The sequence below is a fragment of the Neophocaena asiaeorientalis genome, unplaced genomic scaffold, assembly GCF_003031525.2.
Source record: "Neophocaena asiaeorientalis asiaeorientalis breed wild unplaced genomic scaffold, Neophocaena_asiaeorientalis_V1.1 scaffold121, whole genome shotgun sequence".
Taxonomy (NCBI): Eukaryota; Metazoa; Chordata; class Mammalia; order Artiodactyla; family Phocoenidae; genus Neophocaena; species Neophocaena asiaeorientalis.
In genome coordinates, this window is record NW_020172142.1 from 704,227 (window position 1) to 722,709 (window position 18,483).

General features: G+C 44.0%; 1 protein-coding gene across 1 annotated transcript in view; it reads left to right on the forward strand.

The window, feature by feature from the left end:
- Positions 1-7,148, forward strand: part of ZNF619 (zinc finger protein 619) — a 44,873-nt gene extending 37,725 nt beyond the window's left edge. The window contains exons 13-15 of the mRNA XM_024753880.1: positions 2,967-3,093; positions 3,676-3,780; positions 5,536-7,148. Coding sequence (XP_024609648.1) covers positions 2,967-3,093; positions 3,676-3,780; positions 5,536-6,596 — 1,293 coding nt within the window. The 3' untranslated portion in view covers positions 6,597-7,148. The remainder of the gene's footprint in view (positions 1-2,966; positions 3,094-3,675; positions 3,781-5,535) is intronic.
- The last annotated feature ends 11,335 nt before the right edge of the window (positions 7,149-18,483 follow it).

Sequence of the window (18,483 nt, forward strand, 5' to 3'; positions counted from 1 at the left end):
TGAGGCTTCCAACACTGGAGTTTGTAGGCTGTTAGGTAGAGCTGGGTCTTGGTGCCAAGATGAGGACCTCTGGGAGACCTCACTGCGATGACTATTTCCTGGGGCCTGAGGTTCTCTGTTAGCTCAGTGGTTCAGACTCGGAGCTCCCACTGCAGGAGCTTCAGCCCGACCCCCAGCTCGTGAAGCAAGACCCTGCAAGCCGTGCAGGGTGGTGCAAAAAAAAAAAAAGAAAAAAGAAAAAGGAGAACAGTAACAAAGTAAAAAATAAAATTAAACTAGGAAGCTAACAGATATGTTAGAAAAAATATAAAAATAAAAATATAGATGAAACAACAACCAGAAGGTAAAACAGAACCATAATAGTAAAAACAAGGAGTAGGAAAAAAAAAAGATGGAAAAGGCCTTGGCTCTGGAAGGCATGGCCTAAGCAGGGGCGAGGTTTGGGTGGTGGGCATGGCCTATGCTTAGGACCCACAGGACTGGAAAAGGCCCTGACGGGGGTGGGGGGTGGGGCTTAGGCTCAACAGAACAGAAGGGGCCCAGGCGTACCCCCCACCTCTGGTTTCAGAGGGTGGGTAACCCCGCTTGGGAGCTCAGCAGGTATCCTGGGCCCGAGTGGGCAGGGCAAATGCCCTTGCTCCTCTCCTGCTCCTCCAGTCCCAGAGGGCCCCTCCCGCCTGCCTCTCCTGTTCTCCCCGGTCTCCCTTCCCGGGACCGATGCGGCCTGGAGTGGGCTTTGGAGGGCTGGGGAATCAGCCTGGGAACTTAGCAGTCTCCGTGGGCCCGAGTGGGTGGTACAAACGCCCTCCGCCCGTCTCTTGCTCCTCTGGTCCTGGAGATTGGGCAGGGGAAACACTGGGTATGCTCCCCATGATCCGAGCCCCTGAGGGTCCCACTAGTTATGGGACCCCCTCCCGCCCCTCAGCCACCCTTCAGGGCCGCCGGTCCTATCTAGCCTCCACCTCTCCTCCCTGCTCAGTAGCCCCATGTCCTACTGGTTCACTTGGGGCTTATTCCCATCTCTTTGGGCATCAGGGTCCCCCACCAGCATCTGGCAGGCGCCCTAGTTGTGGGGAGAGGCAAACTCTGCATCTTCCCACACCACCATCTTCCTGATGCTTCCTAATTTTTATTTTATTATGGAGTATAGTTGATTAACGATGTTGTGTTAGTTTCAGGTGTACAGCAAGGTGATTCTGTTATACATATACAAGTATCTTTTCCTTTTCAAATTCTTTTCCCATTTAGGTTATTACAGAATATTGAGCAGAGTTCCCTGTGCTATACATTGGGTCCTTGTTGGATATCTGTTTTAAATATAGCAGTGTATACATGTCAATCCCAAACTCCCAGTCCGTCCCTTCCCCCCACTGCCAGTCCCCTGGTAACCATAAGTTCATTCTCTAAGTCTGTGAGTCTGTTTCTGTTTTGTAAATAAGTTAATTTGTATCTTTTTTTTTTTTTTTTTTAGATTCTGCATATAAGCAATATCATATGGTATTTGGCTTTCTCTGTCTAACTTACTTCACTTAGTATGATAATCTCCAGGTCCATCCATGTTGCTGCAAATGGCACTATTTCATTCTTTTTAATGGCTGAGTAATATTCCATTGTATATATGTACCACATCTTTTTTATTCATTCTTCTCTCAATGGACATTTAGGTTGCTTCCATGTCTTGGCTATTGTAAACAGTGCTGCAGTGAACATTGGGGTGCATGTGTCCTTTCGAACCATGTTTTTCTCCAGATATATGCGCAGGAGTGGGATTGCTGGATCATATGGTAGCTCTATTTTTAGTTTTTTAAGGAACCTCCATACTGTTCTCCATAGTGGCTGTTACAAATTTACATTCCCACCAGCAGTGCAGTGGGTTTCTTTCTGTCCACACCCTCTTCAGCATTTATTGTTAGTAGATTTTTTGTTAATGGCCATTCTGATTGGTGTGAGGTGAATCTCATTGTAGTGTTGATTTGCGTTTCTCTAATAATCAGAGGTCCTGAGCATCTTTTCATGTGCCTCTTGGCCATCTGTATGTCTTCTTTGGAGAAATGTCTATTTAGGTCTTTTGCCCATTTTTGGATTGGGTTGTTTTTTTTTAACATTGAGTTTCATGAGCTTTTTTGTAAATTCTGGAGATTAATCCCTTGTTGGTCACATCGTTTGCAAATATTTTCTCCCATTCTGTGGGTTGTCTTTTTGTTTTGTTTATGGTTTCCTTTGCTGTGCAAAAGCTTTTGAGTTTAGTTAGGTCTCATTTGTTTATTTTTGTTTTTATTTCCATTACTTCAGGAGACGATCAGAAAAGATCTTGCTGTGATTTATGTCAGAGAGTGTTCTGCCTATGTTTTCCTCTAAGAGTTTTATAGTATCTGGTCTTACATTTAGGTCTTTAATCCATTTTGAGTTTATTTTAGTGTATGGTGTTAAAGAATGTTCTAACTTCACTTTTTACATGTAGCTGCACTGGGACTATTCCTAAGGAGTGGCTCCTCTGCGCATAGTGGAAGCTGTTGGGGAAGGCCAGGAGAAGCTGGGGCAGGGAGTACATGCGGCCATGCATATGTACTTCGGCTGAGGGAAGACAGAGAGAGTGGTTGGTGTACAGAAAATTAGGTGACAGGTTAAGAGTACATGAGGGCAGCAGGTGCTAGAGGGACAGATCCATGGAGAAATGAACATAGGGGTTGATGCAGTTACGAGGCAGGAGAGCCCCAGATGCCAAGTTATGAGGTTAGGATGACAGTTTGGAGCCCCAGAACTGAGTAGGTGGGAGAGCATTGGTGTTCTGAGTTTGGAGATGGGAACATTGGCCTCTGGCTGGGGTGCTGAATGCTCTTGTCCATAGAGCAAACCTTCCATGGGGCTCAGAGTCACAGACCCTGGCAGGTCCATCTCTTCCCTGCAGCTCAGACTGCCCCCTTCTGGCCCTCGCTCAAGGCTTCAGCAGGAACCTGTTGTTTCAGGAGCCAGTGACTTTTGAAGATGTGGCCGTGTACTTTACCCAGAACCAGTGGGCCAGCCTGGAGCCTGTGCAGAAGGCCCTGTACAGGGAGGTGATGCTGGAGAATTATGCAAATGTGGCTTCCCTGGGTAAGGTCTCTCTCATTGGCCCTCTGTGATAGTTTCACGTCTTCTCAGATGTCTTGGGGATTCTAGTAGTCCTTAGGTTTGATGGCTCCAGAGGGGAGTTCTGCACTTATCAGCCTTTGGAGATGCTGAGTGGGGAAATCCCAGATTCCCTTTGGCTTTGAAATTAGACTTCATTATTTCCCAGGGAAGAGCGTGGTTCTGGACCCTGAGGGAGAGGATTCTCCCGGGTACCCCCGGGAGACCTCTGTTCCTCCATCCTTCCAGTGTTGTGGGATGTGGGCCCTCTCCTGTGTGGAGGAGCCTCCCAGGATATCAGTACATACATCCTTCCTGGAGGGATTTCCTTTCTTCTGAGTCAGGGTGAGCTTGTACTTTCTCCCTGAGGAGAATCACTGTCTCCCTGGCCATACCTTGGAGCACAGTTTGGACCCCTTCCTCAGAACCCCTGGTGGCCCATTGGTCCCCTGGGCAGTCCACTTCTCCCCTCCCCAACTAGCCCACGATGGGATGGGCAGAGAGATCTCAGGAACAGCTCTGGATGTCTCCCCTCAACTTGTCTCTCTCTCTTTCTTGCTGGAGAAGCACTTCCATTCCCTACACCTGTTCTGATCTCACAGCTGGAGAGAGGGGAAGCACCATGGGGCCCAGATCCCTGGGAAGCAGAGATTTTGAGAGGCATCTGTCCAGGTGAGTAAGAGGACCTAGTGCTTTCTGGTTTGCCTTCCTGGTTTACTAGAAATATTTCTCCTGCAGCAGAGAACAAAGCTCCCTGTAGTTTTTATAAGGTAGTACTCAGTACACTCTCTGACCTCTGTTGAGCTCCCGCGCTGAGCCCGGAAGGACCAGTCGCTAGGAGTGCATAGCTGCACGCTGTCCACATCCACATGGCTATCCTCCCATGGAAAAGCTGTGACCCACTACCTCTGAAACCACCTCTTTTCTCACTTTACCAGGGAAAATATTGAATTTTATGCCAATTTTCATGGCAAAGAAGTAGGGTTTCAGCCATACTTTTAAGGAAAATATTATTCTGTGGGTCAAACTGATTTATCTGTGCCATAGCTATGATTTTATTTGCCTCTTTAGTGTTTAAATCATGTTTAGTATTTAAAAATTCCTGATGTCATAATCGTGAGATTTACGATGTATTTGTTTTCTATAGGGCTATAGAGGAAAGGGCAAGAATATTCCCCCAATACCACACCCAATACACCCACCCACCCTAAAATTTCCCAGAGACTGCTTACCAGTCCCGGGAGCTTTTGTTTACTTGGGTTTTCTTTCTTTTAGGAAGAAAGTTTCCAAGCCTCATTTCTCACACATACTGCAACGTTGTAAATAGTGGTTCCTTTAGCAGTAATACCACAGTAGCCTACAGCTCTTCGATCAACTTGTGTTCTGGCTGACTTTCTGAAAGAACTAATGTTTTATCCCAGAATATTATGTGGATTTTTTTTTTTTTGGCCGTGCTGCGTGGCTTGTGGGATCTTAGTTCCCCGACCAGGGATTGAACCTTGGCCCTCAGCAGTGAGAACACAGAGTCCTAACCACTGGAACACCTATGTGGAATATTTAGAAGTAGAATTATCAGGGCTTCCCTGGTGGTGCAGTGGTTGAGAGTCTGCCTGCCGATGCAGGGGACATGGGTTCATGCCCCGGTCCGGGAAGATCCCACATGCTGTGGAGCGGCTGGGCCCGTGAGCCCTGGCCGCTGAGCCTGTGCGTCCGGAGCCTGTGCTCTGCAACGGGAGAGGCCACAACAGTAAGAGGCCCACGTACTGCAAAAAAAAAAAAAAAAAAAAGTAGAATTATCAGGCCATTATTTAGAATTCAGAATATGGGTGGTTTCCTGGCTTCCAGGTGGGGCATTGGGATCCATTGTCTCTCTGTGTGTGTTACCACACTGCTCAGCCGCTCATCTAACGGGTGTCTTTTCCCTTCTTCGAGATCTCCCTCTCTCTCTTTTAAAACCTGTTTCCATTTCTTACTGATTCCTCTCACCTCTCCCACTCTTTTTTCTTTTTTTCCCCTCCTGCCTCTTTTCCTTACCCCCATCCCCTTTTTTAACTGGCTGTGCCGCATTGCTTGCGGGACCTTAGTTCCCCAACCAGGGATTGAACCTGAGCCCCCTGCAGTGGAAGCATGGCGTCCTAACCACTGGACAGCCAGGGAAGTCCCCTTCCCATTCTCATTCTGCACATTTCACCTGCCCTGGTTCATTCCCCAGCCCTTCCTTATAAGAGGCACTTCCTGGACTGGTTCCAGTGTCATCACTTCTCCAGTTACATGTTATTGTTTTTCTTTTTCTCTCTCATCCTCCTTTATGGATACTTGTAGCCATCTTATTGGTAATTTTTTAAAAATCACTTCCTACGAGAGAAAATCAGGACCTGTTTCCCTTCCAGTTCAGTAACGAGGAACACTTGTGGTTTCTTTGGTCAGGTGGTGAGTCCTGGACTAAGACAGAAGAGCCAGTGGTAAAGCAGGAAGCCCCTGAAGAAACAGAGGTGCACAGCATGCCAGTGGGAGGGCTTTTTAGAAACGTGTCTCAGCACTTTGATTTTAAAAGCAAGGCACCATGGCAGACTTTCAGTCTGAATCCCAATCTAATACTTCGAGGTGGAATGAAGTTCTACGAGTGTAAAGAATGTGGGAAGATCTTCAGATATAACTCAAAGCTCATTCGGCATCAGATGAGCCACACTGGGGAGAAGCCCTTCAAATGTAAGGAATGTGGCAAAGCTTTCAAGTCCAGCTATGACTGTATCGTACACGAGAAAAATCACATTGGCGCAGGACCCTATGAATGTAAGGAGTGTGGCAAAGGTCTGAGCTCCAACACAGCCTTGACCCAGCATCAGCGGATCCACACGGGCGAGAAGCCGTATGAGTGTAAGGAGTGCGGCAAGGCCTTCCGTCGGAGCGCAGCCTACCTTCAGCATCACAGGCTACACACTGGGGAGAAACTCTATAAATGTAAGGAATGTTGGAAAGCTTTTGGGTGTAGGTCACTCTTTATCGCCCACCAGAGAATTCACACCGGGGAGAAACCCTACCAGTGTAAGGAGTGTGGCAAGGCGTTCACCCAGAAGATTGCTTCCATTCAACATCAGAGAGTTCACACCGGAGAGAAGCCTTATGAGTGTCAGGCATGTGGGAAAGCCTTCAAGTGGTACGGCAGCTTTGTTCAGCATCAGAAATTGCACCCCGTGGAGAAGAAGCCTGGCAAGGCTCTCAGGCCGTCCCTGCTGTGTCCCCAGGGCCCCTCTTCAGCCTTAGCTAACATGCCTTTCCAGGGCCTCTGCTCTGCTCCGGCTGTGGCCATACCTTCACTGGCCTTGCCACATGCCGTCCTCATTCCTGCCTCCAGGCCCGTGTTAATGCTGCTGCCCGCCTCTGGAGTCCCTTCTTCTCCTGTCCAAATAGTACGAGTCTTCCAGGGTCTTCCTCCCACTGTGAAGCCTTCCCCAGTTATTCTGACCCCTTCTCTTCACCCCTCGTGAGCTCTGTCTTGGCACTTCTCTGGCTGTTACACACAGCAGATCTCCAACCTAACTTAAGCTTGATTTGTGGCTTTTACACCGTACATGTGTTACGGCTGTTTCGGCATAAGCGCCATTGTAATCGAGATATATTTAAAGACTGTGCTTGTATGATATTTTCTGTTTATTTCTGGGTAGAAAATGGAAATACTTGACCTTCATTTTGGTCCCTTTCAGACTTGAACAGTAACGGCCGTGTGTGCATTGTGGGGCTGCTGGTGGTCGAAGTGCTAATAGGACGCTTTGGTGAATTAGGGACGTTTGAGAGAGAGGACATCCCCGTATTAGGCCCCTGTGATTAGAGAGAAGCAGCCTGGGAGAAACAGAGGAGGCATTTAAGACCTGTCAGAGTTGAGAATTGCAATGAGCTTCCAACCATGGCCTTTAGAAATGAATGCAGATTGTTCACTGGGTGAAGGTGTGTATTCATGCAGTTGAAGTTGGGTTGCTATTGACACAGATCATTGAGGATCTTGTACGTCTCTGCAAAAGATCATTTGAAATAACCAGTTTAAAAAAAAAGAAAACATACAGTGATAACAATCATTTATATGATGAATAGCAATCATGTCTTTAAACATGAAGTTGTTTTTTTTTAATCTTTAGTTTTGCTCTTGGTATCTAGATGTTTCCTTGTAACTTTGGTTTCCTAAGTAAACATACACCAAGGCATTCATCTTTGTTCCATCTGTTGCATAAATTTTTCTTGGTGTGCATTCTGATTTCCTGTTTGCAAGCACTGGTTTCTACATTGACTTTTCTCCAAATTGTAAACATGAACTTTGGCAAATTACTAAAGAAATAGGAGCAACCGATTTGGGGGAAATCTGAATATGCCTGCAGAATTGTATTTTAGGAATAAAGAGGGCTATGTAACGGGTCAGTGGTTAAGCTTATGTGACAGGTTAGTGAAGTGGAATTTTGGATTGCTCTTGCTTTTGACCTTAGGTGAGAATCTTTTATAACTGTGCAAAGGACTGTGTGAAGTAATTCCTGGAAAAAGAACTTGAGTTATGCATTACAGGCACACCTTGTTTTATTGCGCTTCACTTTATCCATTTCGCAGATAACTTGTTTTTTTACAAATTGAAGGTTTGTGACAAAACTGCATTGTTGGATAATGGTTAAGAGTTTTTAGCAATAAAGTATTTTTTAATTAAGGTATGTTCTTTTTTTAGACAATGCTATTACATACTTCATAGACTATAGTGTAAACAACTTTTATATGCACTGGGAAACCAAAATATTCATGTGGCTTGCTTTCTTGCTATATTTGCTTTATGGTGGTGGTCTGGAACTGAACCAGAAGTATCTCTGAGGTCTGCCTGTATTAGCACTAATATAAAGTAAATCCTTAAATGTTGATGGAAGGGGCCATAACATTTTTTTAAAGTTGCTTTTGCTGTCTACATGTGTCTCCATTGCAGTTAACAGAAAAACCTTTACATTAGTGGTTCTTAAACTTTACCATGTGTCCGAATAAGCTGGTATAAAAAGAGTAATTTTCTGGCCAAACTCTCAGAGATTCTGATTTTGGATATCCATGGTGATGCCCAGACCTTTAGTGTGGACCACACTTTGAGAGCGGTACCTTGAGCAGCAAATGCCTGGGGGGTGTACCTTGATAAAGGGCTTGCCCTATTTCACAGTGATCTTCAGGAGAGAAACCTCTAAAAGTAGTTTAGGTGGTAAGAGTTTTAGAAGAAAAGAGAAAAGTAAGTGAAATTTGTTCTGTAGGGAAAAAAGGGGGCAAAGAGAACTGATGTAGCTTATGAAGAGTTCTTGAGGTCTCCACTGCCAGAAGGTTCATGGGGTTGACATTGGTTACCTTTTGCTGTTTTTGTGGTTTATTTGCATGTTGGATGAAAGAATGAGGAAAATTTTTTTCTTATATAAAGTTAGTACACTTCAAACTAGCTCTTGGGTTAAAGAGAGCGCAAAGTGAAAGCTGCAGATGATGTAGAACTGAACAACAGTAAGAATAGATCATAGCAGGGTTTAGGGGATGTGGTGAAAGGTGGTACTTGGAGCAATGTTTACAGTCTTGGATGCATTCTTTAGAAAATGAGTTTGAAGGCTTGCAATTCAGAAGGTTGGGGTGGGCGGCGGGATGGTGGTGGGAAACAAAAAAAATTAACCAAAAACTAAAAACCAAGCAAACAGACCACCAGCCCCCTTCCCAATAAACTTAGAAATAAGATACACAGCAGAGTTTGGTGTTTGTTTATTTATTTATTTACTTACTTAATTTATTTTTGGCTGCATTGGGTCTTAGTTGTGGCATACAGGATCTTCATTGAGGCAGGCGGGATCTTTCGTTGTGGCACGGGCTTTTCTCTAGTTGTGGCATGTGGGTTTTCTCTTCTCCAGTTGCGGTGTGCAGGCTCCAGGGCGTGTGAGCTCTGTAGTTGTGGTGCGCAGGGTCCAGAGCGCGTGGGCTCTGTAGTTTGCAGCACGCAGGCTCTCTAGTTGAGGCGCATGAGCTCAATAGTTGTGGCGCACGGGCTTAGTTGCCCCACGGCATGTGGGATCTTAGTTCCCTGACCAGGGATTGAACCTGCATCCCCTGCATTGTAAGGCGGATTCTTTCCCACTGGACCACCAGGGAAGTCCCCAGGGTTTGGCAAAGATGGCAGTTGAACATGTTAGCATTTACACCCTCCTGAACCTCCACTAAGATAGTAAAGAGTTTAAAAATTAAAAAGCGTAAACTCAGAAGAACAATGAAAATAAGCTGATGACAACATTTTGGAAGCTCAAAATCAGGTGAAAGGGTTGTGACTTTTAGCAGAGCTGAGAAAGGTAAATCCTAAGCCACATTGCAGGAAGCTGAGCAGCACCCCCATGTGGCAGAATTCCCAGAAAGGCTTAGGAACTGAAGATTCAGAAACCTCTGGAAGAAGGGGATGCTGGTGGGGTGAAGAACAGGAAAATTGGCTAAAAGTCTTTAAGAAGAACTTAGATTCCTGGTCAGTTCCCCACCTCTCTCTTCTCTGGAGCAGTGTAGCAGGAATTTTGAATGTTGGGGAACCACACTGAATGTTAGGTCCTTCTCTGTCACCCCCTCACCTACTCCTGGTTCTATCCAGAGCCTGCTAATAGACTTGTGCGCCTTCTAGGCTGGAAATCAGAACTTTCTTTGGGAGATCTGATCAAGTCAAGTGAAGAGACCAGTGATTCCTCAGTAAAATAGCTCCACACAGAAGTGCCAACTGTGCACGCAGAACTTCTCACCAGCTTTTTGATGCTCCATTTTTAAATAAAAAAAAAAAAGCCAAGGATGTGAAAAAGGCTGAAACGGGGGAAAAAAGCGCTATTGAAACAGACTATGCAGTAAGAAGAAAATTTAGAATCCTAAGGTTACAGAAGATGTTTGCAACTAACCCTGAGACAATAGATTGCTGAAAAAAAGGAAAATTCAGAGAACAAAAAAGAACTCTTGAAAACAAAGTTGATATCAGAAATGAGACACTCAGTGTCAGCATTGGAAAATAAAGTCAAGGGAATCACCCAGAAAGTATAACAAGAAGAGGTGAAAGTGGTAAAAAGAGGTCCAGGATAGGTGACCTAATAGTTAAGTAGGCAGTAAAGAGAGGAATAGAGACATGGGAGAGGAGGAAGTCATAAAAGAAATGTCAGTACTTCAAGGAGATTTCCCCGAACCGAAGTCTAGGGCTTTGTGCCTTCATCAGCCCGTATTAAGAGGAGGCCCCAAGTATTGGAGTAAGACTACCCTGTCGTCAGGCCTCAGGCGGCAGGAATGAAGTAAGAGCCTCGCTCACTAGGGGTCCAGACCCCACCACCATCCTGCAGTCTCAGCCTTCCCATTGTTAGCAGTCCTGAGACTGTCAGAACATTCTCAGCACGTACTATGTGTTTATCTCAGTCACCACAAGGAACCCGGAACTCAAGGGTAACCTCCACCTCTTGGAAATGTAATCATCTACATCTCTGCAATTCCCCTTTTTGTCTTCATGTGTTACCTTTCTCCAGCTACTGAAAACTTCACTCCACTCTCTGAAGCTGGCGGCCCATTGGTAGTGAAAGTCCCTTCGTGCTCAGCATCCCTGAACATTGCCTTTACCTTCTCGCTGTAATCAAAACCTCATCCCTTGAGGGTGCTGTTTCTACCCAGGCACCCTCTGAAATGGTGGTTATATTTCTTCCACATTCCTAATGTCACATAGCTTGGGTCCTCCTCTTTCTCTGTGCCAGGTTCAGGCCATTCTCCACCTCTCCCTTTTCGCCAAAACCTCCACCTTTGAATCTTACGTCATTAGGCTGGAACCTCTGGGTCACATGCCCTCGTTCCTTGAAGATGTTAGCTTGTGGCCTGCTGTCACTCTGTTCAACATTAATCTTTTTCTTTTTTTTTTTGGCCTTACCATGTGGTTTGTGGGATCTTAGTTTCCCCGACCAGGGATTGAACTCAGCCGCATAGCAGTGAAAGCACGGAGTCCTATCCACTGGACCACCAGGGAATTCCCCAAAATCCATTTTAACACGTTTAAGCAGAAAGGGATTTCCTGCCTACCACTAGGTAGCTTACAGAATTTCCAAAAAGGAAACAAGCTGGGATGCCACATAGATGCCAAGAAAAATGACCAGGGTCAGTACCAAGAGGCTCCAGTGGAAACCCAGCAGCTGCTGGTGCCTGCTACTAGACTGCCACCCCACCCCACTGAAGAGAGGGGCTAGACCTCCAGGAGGTTTGCTACGTATTCTGAGAAAAAGCAAGTACACCCACAACCATTTTGGTAGGATACTGACTGTATGGTGTCATGACCTTTATTTCCATCTTCTGAGAAGCTGTACCTGCTCAGTGGAAATTGGTTGTATGTGTACATCTAAGTAGCAAGGGCTTCTGGGAAATAGTTTTTGGATTCTACCTGGGAAAGTGAGATTTATAATGTGGAGAAGTCCTAAAATGGGGAAAGGATTTTCAAAATATTTTGGGCAGCTATAAAATAGCAGATAGTCATCACAGGCATAGAAAATGACCGAAATCTCTGAAGAAGGCACTATATTCATGGGTAGAGAAGGTCAATATCAAGATTACAATTTTTGCCAAGTGAATTTATACGTTAAAAGCAGTTCCAGGCTTCCCTGGTGGTGCAGTGGTTGAGAGTCCGCCTGCCTATGCAGGGGACACGGATTCGTGCCTTGGTCCGGGAAGATCCCACATGCCGCGGAGCGGCTGGGCCCGTGTGCCGTGGCCGCTGGGCCTGCGCGTCCGGAGGCTGTGCTCCGCAACGGGAGAGGCCACGACAGTGAGAGGCCCACGTACCGCAAAAAAATAAAAAAATAAAAAATAAGTTCCAGTCAAAATTACTAGCGGGTTTGTGTGTGTGTGTGTGTGTGTGCGTGCGTGTGCGCACACACATGCAACCTTACAAATTGATTCTAAAATTTATACAGGAGAGTAAAGGGCAGTAGCTAAGACAATTTTGAAGAAGGTGGGAGATTTTGTGCTACCAGATATTAAATATATTGATCTTCAAAACAACAAAACAAAAACAAAGCAAAATCCTCCAGAACCTAAGATACACTGTAATATGATTTATATGAATTAAAGCAACAATATACTGTTTAGAAATATACAGATTTTATGCAAAATTATACACATTTATACAAAATACAGAATTATAGAGAAATAAAGTGAAGTGTGATCAAGCATCAGTGGCACAGGCTGAGAAAATATACTTCTATTCCTCTCCCCTCCTTCCTCCTTTATTCTCCTCTTACTGCTTCTCTCATTCTGTCCCAGATTCCAGGAACTCAGTCCCAAATGCTGCCCCCCAGTGGTCCAGCACCCCCCACCTTTGCCCTATCTCTTTGCTGAAAACAATAGTAGATATTTTGTTTCTAAAATATCTTGAATTAATGATTCTCAAAGTACTTTACAAAATGTGTTCTCTTAACACCCGTATAAGTAGATGAGTACAAATATTTTATGGCTGTCCAGAAAGAAATTATGTGATTTGCTGTAACCTCAGTACATTGTTTTAAAAGCTAGATAATATAGAAAAGAATATATTGCTTAAAGAAAACATTTTGAAACTTTTATTACATGAAGCCCAATTATAAGGCTGGCTCATATATTTCTCATAAATGAATCAGTAATGAATGTTATTTCATTTCTACCAATCTACCTACTAGTTACATAGATTTGTGGTGTTACAGGAAATTTCGGTTGGTCAGAATTTTCAATTTTCACCTTTGCCACCTACTCAAAGACACCTTGGATTTTACTAATGATAAAAATATATACTTTCCCCATGCTGTTTACCATGCAATATTAAAGCACAATGCACTGCAAGTTAGATTTTCTTTTTGTAAAATTTATTTATTTTCGGCCGTGTTGGGTCTTTGTTGCTGTGCGCGTGTTTCTCTAGTTGCCACTCTTCATTGTGGTGCGCAGGCTTCTCATTGCGGTGGCTTGTTGCAGAGCACGGGCTCTATGCACACGGACTTCAGTAGTTGTGACGCACGGGCTTAGTTGCTCCACGGCATGTGGGATCTTCCTGGACCAGGGATCGAACCCATGTCCCCTGCATTGGCAGGCAGATTCTGAACCACTGCACCACCAGGGAAGTCCCCAAGTTAGATTTTCTATCTCAGGTTTGTATAAAAAGAAACTCCAGAGATGGTAAATGATCTTGCTTAAGGGACACAGTGGCTAGAGACAGAACTGAAGCATTTTGATGCCCCCTTTCAGCTCTGATTTTAACTTTCTAAGAAAAACAGTCTCAAGTATAGCCAGGAGTTTTCAGTGTATCAAGTAATTACTTACATGGGATAGATTATTTTTTTCTTGCTGTTGTTTTGCAGGCAGTCTTAGCAGCTTAGTTGCAATTTGTTCTTCACTGACTAGTAGCAAATTGGTTAATTATGGAAGGAGTGATGTCCATTAGATTGCAAAAGTGCAAATATTGAGTCTTAAATGTATAGGTAGCAGAAATGTGAAGCCAAATTGTGTCCGTTCCTGAGAAGGAGGTTCTCCTTATAGCCACTGCTGTGCTGGGACAGGGCAGTTTTCTTGTACCTTCTCAGCTCTCTCATTTCCCATAAACAAGACGTCTGATTATTTTATAAGCAGTTGAGAAGAGGTGTCTACATTATTTCCACTTTTAATCTCTTGATCATATAAAATGGCTTTTAAATTTTTTAAAGTTTTTTTTCTAATTAGAAATACATGTTTTGAGCAAAAATCTAGCCTAGAAGAGTATCTAGGCCTGAATTTCACCACTTTTAATACTTTGGTGAACACACAAACACACACGCACACACAATGAATGTGCATTCTGTAATATGCATATTGTATCATAGGCTCCTTTTTTCAGTTAGCAGAATACCATGCACATGTCCTAGTCGACAAATGATCTATAATGTCATGTTTAATAGCTACATAATATTGCACTGCATGGATTTCTTCATGGAACCAGTCTCTTATTAATGAACATTTAGGATATTTCCATTTTGTATCACTTTAAATACTCTGATGAACACCTAGTACATACATGGTTGACACAGTCATGATTTATTATTTTTTAGCTGATGTCTACAGTTTTTTTTTAAATAAAAGAAATAGAACATTTCTCATAAGGGTTCCTTTGATACCGAGTCCAAGCTCGTCCAGCTTGCTGCACAACAGGCCAATAAATCGGGAGACGAGTTGTTGATGCAAGGAATAATGGCTGTAATGGGAAAGGTAGCAGACCGGGAAGATGGCAGACTAGTGTGACAAAGAACCATCTTCCTTCAGTCAGAATTCGGGCTCCTTTTACACAGAGGAGGGGGAGGGGGCCCCTGCGATGCCAACCAATGGCCGAGCGGGACCACTAACGGATGCTCGCTAACGGCCCTGCACTAACAGCCATGTGCCCACCCTGCCCCTATTATACCTTTTGTTCTATTTTGCTGTTTTATTATTTTTCCAGAGCTAATCTATAAATAGTAAATGGCACTGCTTTTCACATTTGAAAAAGTTGACGTCTGTGCTGTTGTCCCAGAGATGCAGGAGACAGTTATGCCGTGTGCAATCACGTACGCTAATTCTCTCTTCGTCTCTGTGGGTTATTAGTCTATCCCGTTTTTTAGCAACACCGCAAAAGAGTAGCCCCCGCTCGCCGCAACTAGAGAAAGCCTGTGCACAGTAACAAATACCCAACGCAGCCAAAAATAAATTTAAAAAGTTTTAAATTTACTAAAGATAACAGTATTGTTATTATGTAAGAGAATATTCTGAGGAAGTATACCCACTGAAGTATTTATGGATAAAGGGCCACAATGTATGCAAATTACTCTTAAATATTTCAGAAAAAAATGATCATCTATCTATCTCTGTCCATCCATCCATCCACCCACCCACCCACGAGAGAGAGAGAGAGAGAGAGAGAGAGAGAGAGAGAGAAGGAGGGAGAGAAAGAAAAAGCAAATACTAAAGAAAATGGAGCAAAATGTTAATAGGTGAATGTAGATAAAAGGTAACAGGTTTCATGTACTATTCTTATTCTTACAACCATTCTATAAATTTGAAATATAAAAAAAGTAATATAAATGTATTTTTGGATATTCAAGGACTAAATAATTTAGCCATCATGTTACAAGAATATGTGTGCTTCAGAAAAATGAGAAAGTAATGTAGAAAAAGTACAGAAGATCTAGGAAATTGGAAATCTGGCACAGGAGAAGGAGAAAGGAAGCTCCAAGAAGGCAACAGTAACCAGTCCAGACTGAAATAGAAGGATAAAGCATTGTGGGAGAGAGAGGTGAAAAACAAACAAACAACAAACAAACAAAAAAGGAACTGATAGGGACTTCCCTGGCAGTCTAGTGGCTAAGACTCTGTGCTTCCACTGCAGGGGGCAAGGGTTCATTCCGTGCTCGGGGAACTAAGATGCCACATGAGGCATGGCATGGCCAGGAAAAAAAAAAGGAGCTAATAGATTACTTGAAGTGTTTGAGTGTTCAGAGAAAATATTGTTTCACAGATCTGTGAGAGAATTTGGAAAAAAATAATAAGGGGTAATACAAAACAAAGCAAATTACAAAAGAAAAAAAAATCCAGGCAACTGTGAAGTACAGGAAAAGCAAAAAGTTGAGTAAGAAAATGTAGTCATAAATCATAAAACACACCTTGGCTTATCACGTAACAATATTTACAGTCATGATAAATAAATACTACAGTTTTTTATAACCAAAATTTGTGTTATATTGGGAGAATGAGGGAGTATAATGAGATGTAAAAAATTACATCCTCAATGAACACAACCAGATAGAACTCAATAGATTCTATCTAAAATTAATAACTCTGTGAAGAGCAGTATAAACATATGTGGCAGCTACTGTTGGGTGCCTACAAAACAGCCACTCCCTTTCTTCCTTCTACCCAGATTTTGTTCAGCATTCCCTACTTCCACTGGCCACATGTAGCAGGGGGCATCTCCAAGGAGTAAACGCTGCTTGGTACAAGTTGATCATGCTGGGCCCATACCCCCTTTTTTTTTTTTACCAGCCAGGGCATGACAATGTGCTGTAATTCTAGCTGATGATTTTTTAATATACATACGTATGTATGAGTGTGTATACACGTACTTGCTCACAGTTTTTTAAACCCCCAATGGAATTATACTATAGATCAGTTCTTCTCAAACTTGAACGTGTTAAAAATGATCCAGAGGAGGCTTCCCTGGTGGCGCAGTGGTTGAGAGTCCGCCTGCCGATGCAGGGGACACGGGTTCGTGCCCCGGTCCGGGAAGATCCCACATGCCGCAGAGTGGCTAGGCCCGTGAGCCATGGCCGCTGAGCCTGCGCGTCCGGAGCCTATGCTCCGCAACGGGAGAGGCCACAACAGTGAGAGGCCCACGTACCGCAAAAAAAAAAAAAAAAAAAAAAAAATGATCCAGAGGACATCGTAAACACATTACCTTGTGCCATCCCCAGAGATTGCCATACTGCAGGGCTTACGGCTCAGTCCTCCCAAGGACCAGTGGACAAACTCACCTGCAGTCCTGCCACCTCAGACCCTCTGAATATGCACGACTCATGTCCCCATGCCTACCATTTCTCTTTCCAATCCTGGGGGAACAATTATCTTCATTCTAGATTTCCCTTCCAACCAGAAAAGCACAAAGCCTGCATTGCATCGTCTCCCCAGTCTAGTTAATGCCCTTAACAAATTTATGCTTTTAACAGCAAATGCCTATTTTTTAGATATTGTTTTCATGCTAAACTCCCGATTTGCAGTTCTTTTTTTTCTTTTTCTTTCTTTCCTTTTTTTTTTTTTTTTTTTTTAAAAAAAAGAAAAACACTTATTAACTGCACCCATAAGGAGAGAAAAATCCAGATTTTAGTTTGTGAGATACCTGGCTACTCTCCCGGGAGAGGAAAAACAATTATCATCACTTCTTGATGGTTGACAGCAGCAGAACAACAAAACTAAAAAAAACCGCAAATCACAAGCCGCTTTCTTAATCACCCTCCACATCCACAAGATGCTGCAGTAAGCTCTGATAAGTCATGGGATGAGCCTTTGCATCATGTTTTCTGCCTTGTCCTTGACTGATTTACCCTGTTCTTTACAACATATATCCCCCCAGAAAGATGACATGCTCGTTCTATTTGATTTTTCTACCTACCCCCAAGCCTAGGTCTGTTATGGAGACATTGAGAAACAAGCTGGCAGAGACCTCCAGGGAACATCAACTGACCCGAACCTAAAACGCTAGCTGTTTCTTAGAGAGAAACCTCAACACTCTTTGATGCAGAAGAGCCCCCAGGTGGTGCTGGCCTCCTTCCTGCTCCTGCTCTTGGGGCTGGGGAGCAGGAGAGGAACAGCTTCCATTTATTCCGTGTCTGCTTTAAGCAGGTCCAGGGCAGGTTTATTTTCTCCTCCTTGTGAGATCACAAGTAAGAGTGCTGATCCTGACTGGTGTGGGCCTGGAGGCGGCCCATCTCCAGGTGTCTCCAGCACCACCTTCTTCCTGCCTGGATTCCTGTTGTTGGTCCCAGGAATCTAATGTGAGCTTCATCTACTGTGCCATCAAGGGCCCTACTTGTGGAGGTAAGCTACTGGCGGGATGGCCGGGCAAGGCCGCCAGACAGGATCCAGTGTCCTCATGTTCACAGCGGGCCCTTTTTGGACCCACACCTTGTTCCATTTCCCTCATCTCAAAGGAAAAGCCCCTCCAGTATCCTCGAACTCCCAGTCCCCTTGGGAGTTTGCTCAGGAAGTTTGTGCCACGCAGGCCTGGGGCGCCATACCTGGGCCTGGGAAAATCACTCCTTGCCTGTCTGTGTCTTAACTTATTCTTGGGCCCTGGGGCTGCTGGGTTGGTTTGTTTTGTGCTAATACAAGGGTAGTTAATTTAAAAAAACATTGTCTTGTAAAATGTCCCCCAGTCTTGATTTGTATGGTTACTTCCTCTGGGGATTGACTTGTTCCTCTCTTCTCTGTTTCCTGTATCCCGGAAGTTTGTCTAGAGGTTTGATTAGGTTCTGGCAAACATTTCTGGCAAAAACTTGTGGTGGTGATGTTGTGTCTTTCATACTGCATTTCAGGAGGCACTAAATGCCAAGACTCCCTACTATTAATGACCCTAAGTTTGACCATTTGATTAAGGTGGTGACCACTAGATCTTTCCATTGTAAAAGCACCTTTCTTGTTGAAATCACTGTATAATTTATGGCATGCTACTTCAGCATCGTGCTAATTTCTTATTCCCCAATAACCATTTGTATAATCGTTTTAGAATCCATTAATGATTTTTTTCCTGAATCGGTCACTGGGGATTTCAAGAGAGTACTTTTCCAGTTCTATCATTTCTTCTATGTTTATTAGCCAGTA